We start from the raw sequence: 13,458 nt of genomic DNA, 5'->3' as shown, positions 1-13,458 counted from the left end.
TTTCCCCCCTACTTAAAATCAATCTGCCGAAGACAAAGAAATTGTTCAAAAATATTGTTCATTTTGTTTTGAGTTTCCCTTCTGGGATTTAATCTGGATTTCCCCCTTGGGGTGCAATCAGAAACAACAAGCCAAAAAGACAAGATGGCAGGCCCTGCCATAGTAAAAAGTGCGCTTACTTTTCTTTTTAGGAGCTAATAAATAATAAAAAAAAAATTCTGATCAAAAATTAACCTTCCCATTACGAGGTGATATTTGACTCCTTAAAGTGATTTACAGGAAATTAATTTTTTACCTTTGTAATGGTATTTTTCTAACTTTATTAAAAGTGTTATCTTTTGTCAAATTCAAAAAATATATATTAATAAGCTTTTTATCATTTCTAATTAAAACAACAGAATAAAAACAAGTAGAATAAGATACCAATCAAATGAAATCAGTATTTAAGGAATAAATGTGTACTACAGAGGTGGCACAGAAGAACACAAGTGGCTTGTAGGTGTATTTTCAGATGTTTAATGAGGCTCAGAGGTTGCATAAGTGCAATTAAATTCATAAATTCATGTTGAGGTTAATGTTTTAAATATACAATTTTGAATGTAGAAATATTAAGGCCTGGTTTCACAGACAGGGTTTAGGCTAAACCAGGATTAGGCCATAGTTCAATTAGGACATTTAAGTACTTTTTATTAACATGTCTTAGAAAAAAAACATTACTGGTGTGCATCTTGAGACAAAAAGGCACTGATGTTTTAAGATCAATCAGTGCAAGTTTATTTCTGTTGAAACAACTCAGAATTACATTTTAGTCTGGGACTAATCTTAAACCTTGTCTGTGAAACCGGGGGTAAATGATTTAAATAACAGAAAAGATACTTAAAAATTAAATAAAACCCACCAGTAGGTGGCGGTACGTCACTGATTTGATCACTGAATCATTCATTTAATTGACTCGTTCGAACGCTGATTCATTCAGGAATGAAGTAGACTGTCTTTAATGAACTGTTGTATTAAATCAATATCACATTTGCAAACTCCCTTAATAATCATTAAAAGCTGTCATCGCGATCTCACAAAACTGCATTATAATCACCGAAGCTGCGTACACTGTGTAAATAAAAGATGCATGCACTGTCTACACTTCTTTGGTTATGTGATACATTACTCAACCTGCAAAAACACATAAGTAGGTTAGATACAGTTAAAGCTCCTTCAGCACAAACACAAATATGCTGATCGGGTCGTACTGGTGCTCCTAAATATTTGTTCATAGTCGCACGCAGTAGTTTTCAGTCTGAAATGGGATCAGGAGTGCAGAGACGCACTATTTAACAGTAATCAGTTTTTCCACATGTTCATGGCCGTTGTTTCAGATGAAAAGAGACGGACATCAGAATAGCTGAGATTGCAACAACAGACGCTCACATTGACAAGCGCTTGTGTGCGAGAGGGTATGAGAAACAGCTCAGCTTTGGTTTAAAAGAGTTAAAAAAATATTTGTTATCGGTCATGACTTAACGGGGAAAAATAGAGCAGACACTGAACATGGTTGAAGCTTTCTAGAGCGCGTGCGCCGGCCGCCTGTGTTCGCGTACAACTTCAAATGGAGTAAACTTTCAAAGTAAAGTTAAGCCTATCATGATGTCTATCAGCCATCGGCCAAACACTATGATGGCAAACGCGCGGGGGGAGGGCTGAGCTCAATCGGAACTACGGAAGCTCAGAGGGGAGCGTCGGCGGATGTTAAAAAGAAAACCGATTTTCATTCAAACAAATCGATGTAAACTACACATTCGAGTTAATCGATAAAATCGATTTATCGCCCAGCCCTACTTTTTGGTCTTAATTCCATTTGCCATGTTTGGAGAAAGAAGAATGATGAGTATCATACCAATAATACCATACCTACAGTGAAGCATGGGGCTGGAAGCATCATGCTCTGGGGGTGTTTTTCTGCACAGGGGACAGGACGACTGCACTGTATTAAGGAGAGGATGAACGGGGCCATGTATTGTGACATATTGGGCAAAAACCTCCTTCGCTCAGTCAGAGCATTAAAGATGGGTCATGGCTGGGTCTTCCAACATGACAATGACTTAAAGCACACAGCCAGGAAAACCAAGGAGTGGCTCCATAAGAAGCATATCAAGGTTCTGGAGTGGCCTAGCCAGTCTCCAGACCTAAATCCAATAGAAAATCTTTGGAGGGAGCTGAAACTCCGTGTTGCTCAGCAACAGCCCCGAAACCTGACAGATCTAGAGAAGATCTGTATGGAGGAGTGGGCCAAAATCCCTCCTGCAGTGTGTGCAAACCTGGTCAAGAACTACAGGAACCGTTTGACCTCTGTAATTGTTAACAAAGGCTTCTGTACCAAATATTAAAAATGTTTGACTCAAGTGATCAAATACTTATTTGACACAGTAATTCACAAATAAATTGTTAAAAAATCATACAATGTGATTTCCGGATTTTTATTTTTAGATTCTGTCTCTCACACCGGAAATGCCCTGCTGAGAAAATTAAAATAACTGATGCAAATATTGTTTCCACTCTGCCTAGGATGTTTCCAAACATTTGGAGAGCAATAAATATATATTTTTTATATAATACAGATGAATAGTGACTACCACAACTGCACATTTAACAATAATGGCATTTTCTTCTTTCTTTCTTTTTTTTATTTTAGAAAAAGAGACGGACTGCGCTATTACAAAAAGCAAAAAAAAAAGAGGTTGTAAAAGAACTAAAAAAGAGGCAGCTTAGCCAACCCAGCATTCGCCATCGCTATCTAGATAGCGATGAAGATAGTGGAGAGAGTGAGGGTTGGTAAGGCTGTCCAGGCCGCAAAGAACTTAAAAAAAAAAAATAATAATAATTAAAGAGCCAATTAAAGCAGCAGCACACCACCCGGAGAAATGTACAGACTGAAAGTACATCCGTGTGCAGTATGTGTAAATCATTATGCATTACCTTATCTTGCTTTACATTCTTTACCTCACCTTAACTTACCTTGCTGTTCTCATACTGTTTTTACAGAAAAAGTTCTTGAGGTGTGGTTTCAGTATATGGCGTCTGACAAAAAGAAACAGAGGGAAAATAGCAGGCAAAAGATCTCTCATGTTCGCAGTTGTCTCAAATTTATTTCAGCACCAAACACACCAACGATGGACTTAAAATGTCTCTGGAACCACCAAAGAATAAAAGAGTATGTATACCTTTAATTTAAAACATTTGACACACTTAGAGTTTACTACTACTATTAATGTAAATGAAGTTGCTCCTGTTGTAACAGCTGTGGTCTATATGTTAATTAAGTTCTGACACCCCTTTGTCTGAGATGGTTCATCTATCTGTCTGTCTGTCCGTCTGTCTGTCTGTCTATCTATCTGTCTGTCTATCTGTTAAACCATCTATTGTAAGAAAAAGTGATGAGGATGTCTAAGATCTCGATGAAGATGTTTAAAGCAGCATAGCAGTGACAAAGTACATGTAGTACCTTGGGTTCAACGGAGTTGGAAATGAACCCCTGAACATCCTAAGCTCAAACAAGTTGTTCCTGTTGTTACAGCTGTGGTCTATATGTTAATTAAGTTCTGACACCCCTTTTTCTGAGATGGTTCATCTATCTGTCTGTCTGTCCATCCATCAATATGTCTGTCTGTCCGTCCATATAGACAATTACCCATCTGTCGAGCATGTCACGGAAGATTTCATTTATGGAAGACTGATGGACTGTTGGCAAGGCCGAAGGGCATAACCCGGTATTCATAGTGCCCACTAGTGGTGGAGAATGCAGTCTTCCATTCGTCACCCTCTCGGATGCGAATCAGGTTGTAGGCTTTATGTAGATCGAGCTTGGTGTAATACTTGGCCTGAAGGAGCTGTTCTAATGCGGCTGGGACTAGTGGTAATGGGTAGCGAAATTTGACAGTGATTTCATTGAGGCCTCGGTAATCGATGCATGGTCGAAGTCCTCTGTCCTTCACAAAGAAGAAACCCGCTGAGGCTGGAGAAGTTGATGGTCTGATGAAGCCCTTAGCTAACTCCTCCTTGATATAATATTTCATGGCTTCAGACTCAGGTTGAGATAATGGAAAGATATTGGTGTCATTGGTGTTCTGAGTGGTTGGAGAAGATGTGTTAACGTTGGCTTTAGAAATCTTTGACAGGCAGTGTTCTTGGCACGTAGCGCCCCATTGAAGGACCTGTTCCTCTCTCCAGGAGATCTGTGGGTTGTGTGTACGCAGCCATGGCAATCCGAGAATGATGGCGTGATTGGATGACGTAGAATTGGATGAATTCAGAGTGCAGGGTACTGATCTGTAACTTGACTTCCTCCGTGATGCGCACCACTCTCCCCTCTCCAAGAGGACGGCTCCACTGCCATGGGAGAGTTACAGGGAGTTCATTTCATCTTATGTTGCCGTGCAAAGTCATGTAACACAAAATTACCAACTGCTCCAGAATCTATCAGGGCCGTAGTGGTGATTTATTTTACCTTGAACTATTAACGTGGCTGGAAGCTTAATGCTTGATGTGGGGGTAGTGACATGAGCACTCACCGATCGAGAATTGGGTGCTGGGTAAACCGAGCAGGAAGGCTTCATGTGTCCAGCTTGGCCGCAATATAGGCACAATTGATTCTGCATGCGACGTTCTCGTTCTTCGGGTAAGATGTGAGTGAATCCCAGCTGCATGGGTTCGGTTGTGGTAGCGGTTTCAGGTAGGTAGCGAGGACAATGCGTATTCAGCAGCGGGTCTTTTCCCTTGAGAACGAGTTAGGAGTTGGTCACCTGCACTCCTTCCCTCGGCTGAGTGTTCAAACACCTCACGTAACTGCCACAGAAACATATCGAACATGGGAAAAGATGAGCCATCCATCCTCCAGACCGCGGTGACCCACTCTAATGCTTTCCCTGTGAGAAGTGAGCAAACAAAGGCAATGCGGCTTGAGTCCGTGGGATATAGAAAGGGTTGTTGATCCACGAAGAGTGAGCATTGGAATAGGAAGCCTTTGCACTTGGCAGGTTCTCCAGCAAATTTCTCAAGGAAGGCGAGACGTGGGCTCATTGAGGGCACCTGAGTGGGTGGAGCGCTGCTGCGGGTCGGCGGTGGAGGAGATGCGGCCGCTGGTGGTGATACATTCAGCCCTTGTAATGCTTTGACCAGCTCCTCGGTCAAAGCGGTAAGCCGGTCTAGCTGGTGGTAATGCAAGGCGATTTATGAAGCTTGTGCGGAGAGCTCAGTGGATAGTTTCATGAGCGCTGCTGGATTGCTGTTTGGCAAAGTCTTCTTTTGTGAAACGACAGAGAGTTTGGGATCCATTTGCATCGTTTATTAGGAGTAGTCAGACAGTACAGGGTCAAACACCAGCAGATCGAACAGTAGAGGCAAAACAGAGACAGAGTCGAATAACAGGGCAGGCGGCAAACAATCACAGTCCAGTGTAAACAATCCGGGTCGGGGCAGGCAGCAAACAATCAGAATAATGGCAGAACAGTCCCAAGATCAAAACCAAGAAAACAAACACGGGTAGAACGCTCAGAAATGATGGCCGGGGCAAATCAAGAGCTCGCAAAGAGTCTGAGTGATCATGTGGCGTATATGTGTGTGTTAATGAGGTGCAGGTGTTTGGCATGATCAGTCCCAGGTATGAGGGATGATGGGAAATGGAGTTCGAATAGCAACTGACTAATACTCAGGTGAAGGCTCCCTCTGGTGGGCCGGAGGAGGTGGTACGGGAGCCTCCTCTGTAACACTATCATTTTATACACTGGTGTCAACAGATGTAAAATAACAGAATAGTTGCCATTACACAGAGCCACCACCAGTCACGCACATAGGATAAGAAGGAACATAAGAGTCCACCCAAAAAAAACTGTTATAAGGATGTGTACGGTGAGAGAAACTGTGGTTCTGGTGTTTCCAGAGGCTGAAATATGCTTTCCTGGCTTCCCTGGCTTTTCTTCCAGAAGGTTGATCTTGGGTGCCAACTATTGAAGCGAGATCAGAAACAATTGATTTTTTGATTACATGCACAATTTTTTTGATAGCCCCGGTTTATGGTTATTGTTCAGTTACCACTTACACTGTTATAATCCTTTTGCAAATTACTCTCTTTTCTTTTCACAGGTGGGTGGAGAGTCTATCAGATTTAGCAGTCACCACCCAGTTTATCTGTGTGTCAAGTATTATCAATTTTTTTAAATTCTTGAAAAAGGCAAATCTGAAAGAGGTGACGGCGTCACAAAAAGTTCTAAACAGTGGAATATTCCGTTTTGAGGAGCTAAATAAAAAGATCTCAAAAAAGTTGACGTCCCACAGGATGAGGATCAGAGCCTCAAAATCTGGTATGTTACACTTACTTTATATTATACATATTTATTTAGTATTTTCTGCTGCATTCATTTCTTAATATGAGCTTATCAAATTAGCTCAGGTTTGTGGTTGACAATAGCTATTAGGGCTGCACGTTTAATCGCATGTGATTGTGTGTCTTGTAAATTAGTAGTAAATGTCCATCACCTGCTTTCAAATGGAGCAGCATTTACTACACAGAGCCATAGGCCGTTTCTCAATATGCGTACTTGTCTGTACTTGTGTTCTTGTGGACTTGTGAAACGTCATCAGTCGCTGCCAAGTACTGTTCCAATTCAAAGTTCACATCTAGCCAAGTCCAGTTCAAATTCCCGGATGTGTTCTTGATCCGCCCCTTTTACCGAGGATGCATCGAGAGGTGACTTGTGCGGACTTGATACGGGCCATAACCCAGAATTCAGTTCGTCCTCCCGTCCTCGAGAGTTCGTTCTTCTGAGTCGAACTTGGCAAGTCCAAACTCGAAAGGACGGAAGTCCAAACTCTGCGAACTTGGTATTGAGAAACGACCATAGTTCACTGACAAGTTATGCTCCATTTGAAAGCAGGTGATGGACATTTACTACTAATCACAGAACCGGCTTTACTGATGAGATATGCATGACAATCACATGCGATTAATTGTGCGGCCTTAATAGACATACAGTTTTTTTAAAGCAATAGGGCACAGTTTGGAGAAATAATATTCACTGATACCGATATTGACATTGGGTAATGCACCTAGTATTACACATGTGGTACTCGTACTGGTTCTCTTTAAAATGCTCTGATACCAAAAACTTGATTCTGAATAGCCAGTCACACCGTTCTGAGGTGTGTTATTCCCTGATAGCAATCTTTGTTATTAACAACGGTTGAATTACATTCCCACTCATCCAGGTATTTTAGGTTGGCACTTCATTCATGTCTGTAGGAATTTAATCCTACAAAAATATATTTATTTTATTATTTAGCTTTTAGGGAATCACTCTTAAGAGTTGATCTTCATATGATTAATTGTTATTAATCAGAATGTACAACTTATGCCTTGTTAACGACTTGTCCAGCAAGCATTAATAACAGCAGTTATCTTTTAACACGTTGTTTATTTCATTCGTGGCCAACGATTAAAATAAATCAAATAGTTAAATTGAGTTAGCTAAGTTAGCCCATGAGCGTAGGTAAACGTGACCTTTTTGGCAAATAGTTACGACATGTTAAATCACATAACACAGACAAAAGAGTTCTTAATAAAGTCAAAGTTTTATTCACTATTCTAACACAACATTAATACACAACATAAACAGACATGAACACACACATACGTTGCAATGGGAGCGAGTTGTTTATATCTGAAGAGAGAGAGACTTAGGTTTTAATGCTAGCTTTTCAACCTGAGGGAATTCATACGCAAGAACTCTATCTTTACTTCTTAAAAGATAAATATCACCAGTTGCAGGCAGATTCAAGAGAATTGTCTTACTGTGCCTTTTGTTGTTTCCGATCTCAGTCTTTCCTTCGGTTCAAATTCAGGCTTTTCCTCAGGTGAATTCAGTTCTTTGCGGGCCGCGTTTGGATTGGCTGTTCGGTCGGTCGTGTGACCAAAATACTCTTCAGTGGTTGGTTGTCTTCGTTCTGACGTGAAGAAGTTTCAGGAAGCCTACTCAGATCTTAGAAGTTTAACTTTGATCGCTGTGCAATGCCTTCGCCGTGATGTTCGAGGCCTGAAGCGCTTGCAGCGTGAGCAGAACGAGAGAACTCGCCGGCGTGCGTGGCCTCCTGTTGTTTTCAACTCCAACTCAACTCTCATGGTTGAGTATCCGTTTTTAACGGGACGATTTGGGGTCCGCCTTTTTTTGGCGCGTGATCCAATCGCAAGCGTCTCTGTGAGCGGAGCCCCGCCCTGCGTAGCTGTGTGTTTTGCATACATTATCTGGTCAGTTATTCATCACATAAAACAAATTATTGCAAGCAAGTTTCTATCCGTTATTGTAACCACGGGTTGATAAAGCGGATCATTTTCATTCAACCATAATATTCTTCATAAGGTTAGCTTTCTAAAGAAACCAAACACTTATATTTTGATATGCACCAAAAATACACGTGACCACAGAGGATATTACTAGGTTAAATACATTGATAAACAGATCCTCAAATTTTAAACGACACAAATAGCAGGTGAGCTAAACATCTAGTAATCAGGTAATTTATACATTCTGGATTTACCATGGATTAAAAATAATGCAACAGCTTATAATTGTCACAAACAAAACATCCTTTAATATATATGTTTATAAAGGTATGGTATATATATTGTTTCTTTTCTCGAGTATATTTTGCTTCACATAGCAGAAACCAGTATAACTTTTGTTCCCCTTTTAAACATTCGTTTCTAGTTCAAAGGTGTGGCTCCCTTTGTCCATCTTAGAGAGCAACGGCGCGCGTTTTTAGGAATGTGCTGCTATGCAAGGTCGTAAAAGTCAGTTCTTGGGGAGCTCTGGAATTTGTCCGTTGTCAGAGTTACTCGTAAAAACATCGTCCTTTGCGATATCGTCCTTGGATTTACTGCGACTTAATGGACTTAGCAGTTAGGCAGGGTTTTCTGTGGAGTTTCTCCAAATGACAAGGGCTCTTAAAAATCCAAAATATATGTTTTCCTGGTCCCTGGAGATTTAAGCGAGTGCATCCCAGCAGACACCAAGCTGTCTGTGGTTACATGTGTGCGTAAGCCGAAGAGTTGTTCCTACACCACTCATCCAGGTATTTTAGGTTGGCACTTCATTCATGTCTCTCGTATTCTTTATTTTATATTCGGATCCCTATTAGCTTCTACTGAGTTGTTGCTACTCTTCTTGGGGTCTGCAAAGAAATATAAGACATACAATTTTTTTTTTTTTACAAATACATAAAATAAAAACAAATATACATTTATTCCAATCAAATCATATCATAGCAGTAGCAGCTCATCAAACATATGTTTGTAGGCTACATCTACGTGTTTGTAAGCATATCTTTACATCATCTTCTAAACACATGTACTTTTACTCTTTTGTATGTTTATGGAAACCAAATTCGATTTGCTGCATGAAGTGAAGTGACATTCAGCCAAGTATGGTGACCCATACTCGGAATTCGTGCTCTGCATTTAACCCATCCAACGTGCACACACACAGCAGTGAACACACACACACCGTGAACACACACCCGGAGCAGTGGGGAGCCATTTATGCTGCGGCGCCCGGGGAGCAGTTTGGGGTTTGGTGCCTTGCTCAAGGGCACCTCAGTCGTGGTATTGAGGGTGGAGAGAGCGCTTGACATTCACTCCCCCCACCTACAATCCCTGCCGGCCGGAGACTCGAACCCGCAACCTTCGGATTACAAGTCCGACTCTCTAACCATTAGGCCACGACTTCATGTACAGGTGCATCTCAATGAATTAGAATGCCGTGAAAAAGTTTTTTTCTTGTAAGTCATTTCAAAAAGTGAAACTTTCATATAGTTTAGATTCATTACATGTAAAGTAAAACAGTTCAAAAGTTTTTTGGAAGTCACAGTGGGTCATTACTGAAAGGTGTGGCTGTTTACAGAGTGCTGTATCAAAGCATATTAAATGCAAAGTTGACTGGAAGGAAGAATTTGGGTAGGAAAAGGTGCACAAGCAATAGGGATGACTGCAAGCTTGAGAATACTGTCAAGCAAAGCTGATTCAAACACTTGGGAGAGCTTCACAAGGAGTGGACTGAAGCTGGAGTCAGTGCATCAAGAGTCACCACGCTCAGACGTCTTCAGGAAAAGGGCTACCAAGCCACTTCTGAACCAGAGACAACGTCAGAAGCATCTTACCTGGGCTGTGGAGAAAAAGAACTGGACTGTTGCTCAGTGGTCTAAAGTCCTATTTTCAGATGAAAGTAAATTTTCATTTCAAGATCCCAGAGTCTGGAGGAAGAGTGGAGAGGCACAGAATCCATGTTGCTTGAAGTCCAGTGTGAAGTTTCCACAGTCAGTGATGATTTGGGCTGCCATGTCATCTGCTGGTGTTGGTCCACTGTTTTCTGAAGTCCACAGTCAACGCAGCCATCTACCAGGAAATATTTGGAGCACTTCATGCTTCCTTCTGCTGACAAGCTTTATGGAGATGCTGATTTAATTTTCTAGCAGGGCTTGGCACCTGTCCACACTGCCAAAGGTACCAAAAGCTGGTTCAATGGCCATGGTGTTACTGTGCTTGATTGGCCAGCAAACTCGCCTGACCTGAACCCCATAGAGAATCCATGGGGTTTTGTCAAGAGGAACATGAGAAACACCAGACCCAACAATGCAGATGACCTGAAGGCCGCTATCAAAGCAACTTGGGCTTCCATACCACCTCAGCAGTGCCACAAACTGATCACCTCCATGCCACGCCGAATTGAGCGAGTAATTAAAGAAAAAGGAGCCCCTACCAAGTATTGAGTACATATACAGTAAATTAACATACTTTCCAGAGGGCCAACAATTCACTAAAAATGTTTTTTTTTTTTTTTTTAGATTAAAAAGAGACTAAAATGCAATTTTCATTGACTAAAACTAGACTAAATGTCATCAGTTTTCTTCGACTAAAACTAGACGAAAATAGTCTAAATATCTTTGGTTTCATAATCTTCTTATGAAGTATTCTAATTTGTCGAGATAGTGAATTGGTGTTTTTTTGTTAAACGTGAGCATAAATCATCACAATTAAAAGAACTAAAGACTTAAACTACTTCAGTCTGTTTGCATTGAATTTATTTAATACACGTGTTTCACAATTTGAGTTGAATTACTGAAATAAATGAACTTTTCCACAACATTCTAATTTATTGAGATGCACCTGTACAATATCCTGCTGTAACGGAGTGTAGGGCTGAAACGATTACTCGACATTATCGACAACAAAAAATTATCGACAAATATTTTTGTTGTCGAGTAGTCGTTTGATCTCATATGACCTAATTTAAGAGCTTGCAATACTGCGGTTTGACCAGTGTGGCGCTGTAGCGCAAAAATGTAATTCAGCCATCCTAGATGCAATTCAAGAGAAGACACACCCGAACCTGAGTGGCGTTTGGTTGAATATGTAAATATATATTGCACGCTTTCCTCTCAGTAACGAAATAAACACAACAAAAACTGACAGTGGGGTGAAAGCAGCAGTTAAAAATGCATCTGATTATAATGATGTGGATGTTTGCATGAGCTCTAAAGTTCAGTACTCCAGTAAAGTCCGGTCACATCATGTTTATTTATATAACGTTAGGGCTTTATGCAATGCAATAGCCATAATTCAAGCAGCTTTATGGTATTAAACATGAAAAACCCGAGTCAGTGTCCCTTTCAGTTAGAATTACAACTTGATTTTCAAAAATAACATGAATGAACGATACATTTATTAAATTGATGTATTAATCTTTGTTAATAAAAAATACACGCAGTGCACGGTTCACAGTGCATTTACCAATGTTAAAAACACAACTTGTGATTTTAAGAATGCATTAGTAAATGCTGAAATTAACATGAACTAAGATGAATTAATGCTGTAGAAGTGTTGTTCATTCTTAGTTAACTAATGAACCTTATTTTAAAGTGTTACCAATTATTTGGATAATAATTAACATAATATGCTTTTCTAAAGCTAAAGTTACCTTTATGTTAGAATATGTGTAACTTAATATTTTAACTAATTGCAAATGCTGAATAATCAAAGTCTACTGATTAATCAGTGAAATGATTAATCGATTATCAAAATAATCGTTTATTGCCCTAACGGAGTGACAAGCGTGAGGCGTACACAGATCCATCTGCAGAGCTTTATTAAAAGGCGTGGTCATGAAACAAGCATTGGTCGATACACAGCAAACAGACATAGGCAAGACAAAGAGTGTTCCTAGGACAAGCGTGGGTCTTCAATCGGCAAAAAGTATCCAACAGGACAAGGAGCACACTCTAAACCAAGATACACAGGCTAGAATGAAAACAGGCAAGACTATGAAAATGACTATGACTATGACTATGGGCCCCGTAAGGTAGCTATCGGCTAGGGTAGCAATATGTGCTTACAACACTCGGCAATCTGAATGAAGTAAGGCTTGTGATAGGAATCAGCTGTGTAATCAGTGCTTTCAGCTGTGTGTGTGTCATCAGTGCAATGGATGATGGGAACTGTAGTCTGGGGGGGAATTGCAACAGTAGTGTAGTGCAACAGTCCATGTGGTGAGCGGGTGACCTCTGGTGGTGAGTGAACGGAAGTTCATAAACCGGATTCGTGACACCTGCTTATTACAACAAGACGAGACAAACACTTCAACTCTGCTACTGTAGGCCTATTAAACGTATAGTTCACCCAAACATTTTAATTAGCCAAAGCTTTACTCACTCTCAGGGCATTCCAGGCATGTCTGACATTCCTCTTTCAGACAAACACTTTCGGAGTTATATTCCACATTGTCCTGTCTCTTCCAACCTGTATAATTGCAGTGAATGGTGACCCGGTTTCTGAATCCGAAAAAAAAGTATCCATCCATCATAAAACTACTCCACATGGCTCCGGTGTGTTAATAAAGGCCTTCTGAAGCGGAACGATGCACTAGTTTAAGAAAAATATAGATTCTTAAAACTTTTTAAACTAAAATGTCCAACTTTTGGTCTCTCAAGCAGGCATGTTCACGATAAGGCGGTCGAGCGTATTGCGTAGGTGTAACGAAAGGCACAATGTAAGATCCGGGAAGAGAGTGACGAACGGCACATAGGAGAAAGCAAAACAAAACACCTGTCATGAATAGGGTTGAGTTTCGAAAACCGGTTCAATTTCAGAACTGGTTCCAAATATCCAAGAACTGGGTATTCGATAAGATGCGTACGTTTCGAATCTCGTATTTCGAATTCGAGTCCTGTGTTTGCATTTTAATGTGATTTAAAATTATTTAATTGCAGGAACAGAAAGAATTTGCACCTTGTTTGCGTGCAGCACACAAGAAGCACAAGCGCGAGCACAGAGAACAGTGGTCACGGTGCAGGTTCCCAGTTTGTGTCCATTCTCGAACCGTTTCGTACGTTTCCACTGTAGAAAAAGTTGTGTCGGGCCAGAGC

The 13,458-nt window shown here is 40.6% G+C and overlaps 1 protein-coding gene across 3 annotated transcripts in view; it reads left to right on the top strand.

Annotated features, from left to right (window-relative positions):
- Positions 1 to 13,458, top strand: part of LOC306855183 (uncharacterized protein) — a 79,351-nt gene that overhangs the window by 35,887 nt on the left and 30,006 nt on the right. For 2 of the 3 annotated variants that reach the window (XM_079393667.1, XM_079393668.1), the window contains exons 4-5: positions 3,037 to 3,205; positions 6,133 to 6,350. In XM_079393667.1, coding sequence (XP_079249793.1) covers positions 3,037 to 3,205; positions 6,133 to 6,350 — 387 coding nt within the window. Of the gene's footprint in view, positions 1 to 2,686; positions 2,946 to 3,036; positions 3,206 to 6,132; positions 6,351 to 13,458 lie in introns of those variants that run through there. The other variant, XR_013782907.1, reaches the window with a different exon arrangement.

The sequence above is a fragment of the Barbus barbus genome (genome assembly GCF_936440315.1).
Source record: "Barbus barbus genome assembly, chromosome: 3".
In the NCBI taxonomy this organism is placed as follows: Eukaryota; Metazoa; Chordata; class Actinopteri; order Cypriniformes; family Cyprinidae; genus Barbus; species Barbus barbus.
The sequence above is the reverse complement of the archived record's forward strand: the minus strand, read 5'-3'. Positions and strand labels throughout refer to the sequence as shown.